General features: G+C 48.6%; 1 protein-coding gene across 3 annotated transcripts in view; it reads left to right on the plus strand.

Annotated features, from left to right (window-relative positions):
* The window catches only part of LOC147025572 (bridge-like lipid transfer protein family member 3B), a 131,399-nt gene that overhangs the window by 43,025 nt on the left and 80,874 nt on the right, over window positions 1-7,500 (plus strand). For all 3 annotated transcript variants that reach the window (XM_085886672.1, XM_085886673.1, XM_085886674.1), the window contains 4 exons: window positions 1,274-1,462; window positions 1,542-1,681; window positions 1,771-1,912; window positions 2,268-2,461. In XM_085886672.1, coding sequence (XP_085742798.1) covers window positions 1,274-1,462; window positions 1,542-1,681; window positions 1,771-1,912; window positions 2,268-2,461 — 665 coding nt within the window. The remainder of the gene's footprint in view (window positions 1-1,273; window positions 1,463-1,541; window positions 1,682-1,770; window positions 1,913-2,267; window positions 2,462-7,500) is intronic.

The following is a 7,500-nucleotide window of genomic DNA, read 5'->3' on the forward strand; positions in this document are numbered from 1 at the left end:
TCTCTCTCTCTCTCTCTCTCTCTCTCTCTCTCTCTCTCTCTCTCTCTCTCTCTCTCTCTCTCTCCCTCTCTCTCTCTCTCTCCCACCCCTCTCTCTCTCTCTCTCTCTCTCTCTCTCTCTCTCCCACCTCTCTCTCTCTCCCACCTCTCTCTCTCTCTCCCACCTCTCTCTCTCTCTCCCACCTCTCTCTCTCTCTCTCTCTCTCTCTCTCTCTCTCTCTCTCTCTCTCTCTCTCTCTCTCTCTCTCTCTCTCTCTCTCTCTCTCTCTCTCTCTCTCTCTCTCTCTCTCTCTCTCTCTCTCTCTCTCTCTCTCTCTCTCTCTCTCTCTCTCTCTCTCTCTCTCTCTCTCTCTCTCTCTCTCTCTCTCTCTCTCTCTCTCTCTCTCTCTCTCTCTCTCTGTCTCTCCCACCTCTCTCTCTCTCTCTCTCTCTCTCTCTCTCTCCCACCTCTCTCTCTCTCTCCCACCTCTCTCTCTCTCTCCCACCTCTCTCTCTCTCTCCCACCTCTCTCTCTCTCTCTCTCTCTCTCTCTCTCTCTCTCTCTCTCTCCCACCTCTCTCTCTCTCTCCCACCTCTCTCTCTGTCTCTCTCTTTTTCTCTTCCACCTCTCTCTCTCTCTTTTTCTCTTCCACCTCTCTCTCTCTCTTTTTCTCTTCCACCTCTCTCTCTCTCTTTTTCTCTTCCACCTCTCTCTCTCTCTCTTTTTCTCTTCCACCTCTCTCTCTCTCTCTCTCTTTTTCTCTTTTTCTCCCACCTCTCTCTCTCTTTCAAATGTGACCTTTAATTGAGATCGAACGTAACAGTCATGGGTTGACACCTAACGTGGGCAGAGTCAAAAACTCAATCAAATTTTATTTCCCTATTATTTTATTAATTTTTTTTTAGTGCAATGTACAAATGAAAAACGAGGTGTTGGCTTTATTTTGGTTATTTTGTTCTTATAAATGTCCACTCAAATATTAATTAAAAGCAAGTTTTGAATGATCTTGCGACGTGGAACAGACGCTTATTTGGTTAAATGGCTTCATCGCACGGACCATATTGTTGTGATTGTGACACGTCTACGATTTGAATTGCACTCGCAAAATCGGCCAAAATTATTCCTTCATGACAGGAAGAGAAATATTGCCGTGTTCTTGCTGGCCAAGGGTTGATTTGTGCTGTTGTGGACAAAATGAGGTGAAACTGTGCTGTTGGGGTCCACAGTGCATGCCCGTGGGTTGCTTACAACAAGTTAAAAAAAAAAATTATTATTATTTATTTTTGTATGCAAGGAGCGAGCTGCAAACATTGGGAGAACCACTCAGCTGCTACGGATCGCCGGGGAGCATGGGCCAAGATCCTCATGGAGCGGTTTCGTAGCCTGGTTGCACAACTGCACAAGGCAGGAGGGTGCGAAAGCCAGCGCCCTGAGAGTGAGAACTCACACGAGAGTTTGGCAAGTCGGTCTGCTACTTCTCCCGGTCAGTGTCTCCCGGCAAATGTTGACATTCTGGATGAAAGGGCATGACGCGAGTTTTCATCGTCCACGTTTCTCGGCAGAATCGAAGGAACGAATCGGCACAAAGGCTGAAGTACCAAGTCAGCGTGCAGTTCCGACCTTGGAAGGATGTCGTGTGGAACGTGTGAAGCTGCTCTCGAGTTGTGTGGTGCTACGCATTGAGGACCTGAACATGTATCAGGTGAGACGCGTCGGGAACGCCTGCATCTTGGCTCACGGACGTGATCTCAGCGTAAAATGGTGTGACGCGGCTCTTCGTGTGGCGTGTAGGTTTCCACAATGGAGGTTCAGCGTAATCCACCAGAAAAACTCATTTCTTGTAATAAGTCTCCTCTACTTTTGCCACCAGACATCCCTGCCATCTATGCAGAGTTTACAGAGTACTATTTTCCTGATGAGATGCAGTTTCCTGGTAAGCTCAATCCTGTTGGTTGCGTTTATTGTGCCAACGTCAAATGCACCATTTTGGTCTCTGTCCCTTCTTACCGTCATACGGGGATATCTCTCCCTCTTCTGTTTCCCTGTCGTTCTTTCCTCGCTCCCTCCATTTTCAGCTTAAATAAATCATTGGTCAGTGCGTCATCTTTCCTTGAAGAAACATTGTCTTTATTCTTACGGCGGTTGGTGTACCTCTCTGAATAGTTTTATTTTCTATTCAAAGTCGAGGCTTGTGGAATAGTTGGCTAATTACTTTTTTATTCTCAAACCTCATCCGTTTCTGCCTATATAGATTAATAAAACTAATTGGATGTTTCTTTGTGTACCAGTGCCAAGTTCAAACCTGTATATACAACTGAATGCTCTGCAACTGGCAGTGGACTCTCTCACCATGCTGTGGCTCAGTCGTCTTGTGATGGACATCTCTCAGAGCCTGGAGCAGTGTAAACAGCTGTACTTGCCGCCAGACTCGCAGGGCTACGACGAGCACTTGGACATCCGTGTAGACGTGCTCATGTCCAAGGTACGGCCCGATGCGGCTTTTGACTCGACTAATTGTGTTGCAAACGGGGTTTCGGCGTTTTTTTAATATATTATTTTAATTTTTTTTAGCAGTTGTCCAACAATGATTTGATTGTTTGGTATTTTAGTAAGTTTTACCTATTGTGATTATGAAATTTGGAAAGATGGTTCGAGTAGATGCAAATGGATTTCATGAGATGGTGGAGAAGAATAGCACTCGCAGGCACAACTTTGATATAAGATTGCTACAACTGTGATTCGAGAGGATGTTCTTACTTCATGGTTAGTAGAGAAAAGAAGAGTGAGGTGGGGATTGGGTTGAGTGCCTTGAGTGTGGAGGGAGAGGGAAAAGGGTTGGGGGGGGGCAAGTGGAAAAAGAGCGGTGTGTTTGTGGGCATGCGCACGCACAGGATTGTGATAACAGGCCAGGGCAGCGCTCCTGATTGATGACCAGAGAGACCCAAACTGATAAATATAGAATAAGCACGACTCGGCAGGCAGCGGTTCAGAGGCGAGGTCCGGCTTGGTATTTTGAATGTGGAATCGATGGAGGGAGAGGGGTCGATGTGATGGAGATGATTCAGAGAAATGGGTTGGAAGTGTTGTATGTGCAGGAAACAGTATGTATGTATGTATGTGTGTATGTATGTATGTACAATGGGGATTTCAGAATCGGATCCGACGAATGCACACAACATCCAGGTCCTCAGACGGGTATTTCCATAAACGCATGTTCAGAATAGACTCACCACATTGTCTGGTGGGATTCAAACTCTTTGATACGTTGGAGAAGGGTATAGAACAAATTTCCTTTCCATCAAGATGCATTGGCTTGGAAATGCACGATTTATTTACGCATTATATTTTGGTGATCATTTTAGCATTTCATTCATTCTGACGGTAAAACATGGTTGTGGATCATTTACTTCAGGCATCCACCTTTTTCCATTGATGTTCGATACCTACCTCTCTTTCATGGACGTTTGGCATCCACCTTTTTCTATTGACACCCCGTTCGGTAGCTCCATGGACGCTGGCTGGCTTCTGCTCATGTCGCGCCGAACGGGGAGGCGATGGGCGCCGTTGACGTTTTGGGAGCGCCCCACGTTTTTGCTCGGCAATTCCAGCAAATGGCCGCCCTCTGGCACCAGTCCAGCGCCCCGAACATGGCGTCGTAAGCCAGGCCTGTGTTAATTGGTAGTTGCATCTTGTTCGATGGTGGGGAAGGAATGATCGCAAGAATTGATGGTTGGAGGTCACGTGCAGCGATGCGCCAACAGGAAAGCTGGATTGGCTGAAGTCTGCTTGAGGCTCCGCCCACACTGGTCACCTATAAAAGGACTGGAGGGCCTCGTCCTGACAGTTGGTGACAGTTCCTGACCGTTGCCTACAGTGGATGGAGAGGTGGAGGATTCCAGCAGATGTGATGTCCAGTTTAATGGCACACACATTGATTAATCACCCTGCCTGTGAAACACACGGATGACAATTTAGAGTTGGATCGGGATTCAAACCCAGGCTACTCAACTCGGAACGAGTGTGCGTACCTCTTGGCTATCCTGCCGTGATGTTAACAAAGTGTTTTTTTATTCAGAGTACTTGTATTTATCTATGCCGAAATGACGGGTAGCATAATGGAAGAATGTTGCGCATTTTCAGCGAGCCATCCATCACTGAGGTTAAAAGTTATTGTCAGGCCAGATCAGGTCTGTGATTTGCTATAGGTACCATGTAAACCTGTACTGACCTGTTTCATGGTGGGGTTGTCGGCGATGAAACCGTCTCCCCCACCAGGTTTTCTTGGTGAGGAGGGTGTATGATGTGGATACCCAGCAGGATTAAAAACAAAACCTGTCAAATAGCAGAGGAGCTACGTGTTCGCCAACGGCCATCGATATCTCGTGCTCAACTGTGTCTGCGGGCGTCCTCCTACAGTTGGGTTACTTTTTATTAGGAGGTTGGTGGCAGGATTTGCATTCCGGCCACCGTAAAACCCTTCATTCCCCAAAACATGCTAAAAGCAAAAATAAATCTGCAAACCCACTCCGTAGGAGTACCTGCTGTGCAACTGCCCTCCGCAGGGCAGCTCACCGGATGACGGGATTGGGGCAAAGGCTTTGGGACCGCCACTCTTTGATGAAAGGAGGAAAACCACGGGGTAACCTTTTCCGGGTCAGATTGCAGAAGTGTGTGTTGGGGTGATGCTGAGGTGTCGTCCACCAGACGGCGGTCTCCTTGGGTTAACCTGTGCCAGTCCCTTCGGGTGGGTGCCTAGAATGCCCAATCCCGAAGAGAGGATGATCACCTGTCTCTTATCTGAGCTCAAGCGTTTGGACATCGGCATTGCAGCACTCTCTGAGGTTTAGAGACCAGATAGTGGTGAGGTCATGGTGGGTGGTTACACCTACTATTGGTCTGGTCGCTCTGATGGTTACCATGGCCAAGGAGTTACTGTAGCTGTGTCCAATAAGCTGACTCCAATGATAATTGAGGTAACACCGGTCATCGAGCGTATTATGAGACAAAGGATTCGTCACTCCTTAGGTGTCCTTTCCCTGCTCTCTGTTTATGCTTCGACTGAGGCGATTTGATCTCACCGTGAAGGACACATTCTACGCCACGCTCGAGTCTGTGGGTGATCAGTGCCCCGGGTGAGAAATTCCTCCATCTTGGGGGATTTCAAAGCCTCGACTGGAACTGATAGGAATGGTTATGAGACATGTGTTCGTCCCCATGTGTTGGGTACTGTGAACCAGGATAGTACGAAGTTCTTTGAGCTGTTAGGGTTAGAAGTCAAAACCTGGCAAGAAGTCATGGATTGGTATTCCAGCGCAGGTGGTGTGGCAAAGGAGATTGATCATGTGCTCGTTGATGGTCGCTGGAGGATGATCCAGAACTGCAGGGTCGACCGGAGTGCTCACTTCAGCAAAACCGACCACAGGCTTGTTGTAGTAACTCTGAAGTTGCAGCTTAAATCCAGGTGGGATTTTGGCAAGCTCAAGGATTTGAGGGTAGCTGAGGAGTATGGATTTGGGGGGCCTGGGTGCTTTGGGGAATCCTGAAGAGTTGTGGTGTGCCTTCAAGACCACCGTGCTTGATGTTGCCGGTGGATGTCTTGGAACGCACCGGAGGGTGAAGAAGAATTTTCTCAAGGGACACTGGATACCATTGACCAGAGATGTAGGGCTCGGCTGAATGGCAGTACTGAGCTGTTCAAGGAGCTGAGGAGTAAAACTGTGTGCGCGCTAAGGGTGGACAAGGAAACCTATGTGCGAGGAATCTGTGAGGGGTGGAGCATCACTTGTGCTCAAGTGTTTCTTGTCCTGCTTACAGGGGAATTCGCGCATTGCGTTCCTCCAAGCCAGTCCCTCGGTGTTCTGCAGTTAAAGCGGAGGGTGGTGCGCTCTTGACAGAGGAGTCCAAAGTGAAGGCCCGCTGGGCCGGTTATTTTAAGCGGCTGTACCAGGCTGATCCACCAGTTGTCGAGATGGATGTTGGGGTGTTACTATCCCTATTGCTGACCCTCCAATCAACTGTGATCCAATTTCGTTTTTGGAAACACAGGCTGCTGGTTGGAACTTGTTGAAATAGGATACAGCTCCTGTGATCTGTGGCATCCATGCTAAACTTCTCAAGGCTGGTGGAAATGCTGTACTGTTGGCGTTGCATGCAGTTCTGTGCTCTGTCTGGAGCACAGGCATCATCCCAACTGATTGGAAGAGGGGCCTTGTTGTCCCTCCTGGAAAGGGAAGGGTGATCGCCAAGACTGCAACTACCGAGGGGTGACGCTGCTGTCAGTGCCGGGCAAGATCTTTGCTCGGATAATTCTTGATCGGGTTTGCCACCATCTGCTTGAGCACCAGTGTCCAGAGCAGTCAGGATTTACACCAAATAGGTCAACGAGTGACCGGATCCTTGCTCTTCGGGACCTCACCCAATGCAGACGTTGCTCCCGGCAGGGGCTGGTTGCAGCCTACGTTGATCTCTGTAAAGCGTTTGATTCAGTAAATCAGGATGCTCGCTGGAGGATTCTTGTCTTTGTGGGGTGCCACCAAAACTGATCAATCTGATGTCTGAACTATTTCGCAGAAATATACTCTGGCACTGAGAGTGCTGTGAGATGTGGTAATACCATCTCTGACTTATTTCCAGTTGTTATTGCAGTTCGTCAGGGGTGTGTCCTGGCCCCCACACTTTTCAGCACTTGTAATGACTGGATTCTGGGGAGGATGCTTGAGAGATCAAACTGCAGTGCATCATTTGCGAATGTCAAGATCTCTGACCTTGATTTCACAAATGATAGTCATCTTTGCAGAGACTCTGGAAATCCTTTTGAGGGCCTTCGAGGTGCTGAATGAGGAGTCAGAGCCACTGGGATTACGGGTTTCCTGGGTTAAAACTACGATCCAGGCTTTCAATGACATTGGTTGCTGCAATCTTGTCTGTACCTGTTTGTGGTGTGCATGTTGAGGTCACGGAGGGATTCACTGACCTTGGCAGTGATATTCTTGTCTCTGCTGGCTGTGAGCGAGAGGTCAACAGACGTCTGGGTCAGGCCTGGGGAGTCATGCATTTACTGGAACATGGGGTGTGGCGCTGCCGGTGCCTGTGCGGGAGGACGAAAGTCCGAGTCTTCAGGTCCTTTGTGCTTCCAGTTTTGCTCTACGGATGTGAGACTTGGAGCTGACCAGGGATCTGAGATGGTGGCTCAATTCCTTTGGTACCAGGTCTCTTCAGAGAATTCTTTTTTATCGCTGGTCAGACTTTGTGTCCAACGAGCGATTGCTGAAAGAAACTCAAATAAGATTTGTTATCTGCATTGTCCATGAGCATCAGCTGCGGCTGTATGGACATGTGGCTCGTTTTCCTGACACTGATCCTGCTCACCAGATTCTCTCAGTGAGGGAGCCTCATGAGATGGTGGAGGCCAATGGGCCCACCACATTCCTCGTGGTTGCAGTTGGTTGATCAGCATCTCAATGAGATGGGAATGGGCTAGGCATCTGCCTGGGGGATGGCGAGATGGAGATCCCTGGAGTG

The sequence above is a fragment of the Eptatretus burgeri genome, chromosome 6 (assembly GCF_056783735.1).
Source record: "Eptatretus burgeri isolate ZD-2024b chromosome 6, Ebu_testis_v1, whole genome shotgun sequence".
Lineage (NCBI taxonomy): Eukaryota > Metazoa > Chordata > Myxini > Myxiniformes > Myxinidae > Eptatretus > Eptatretus burgeri.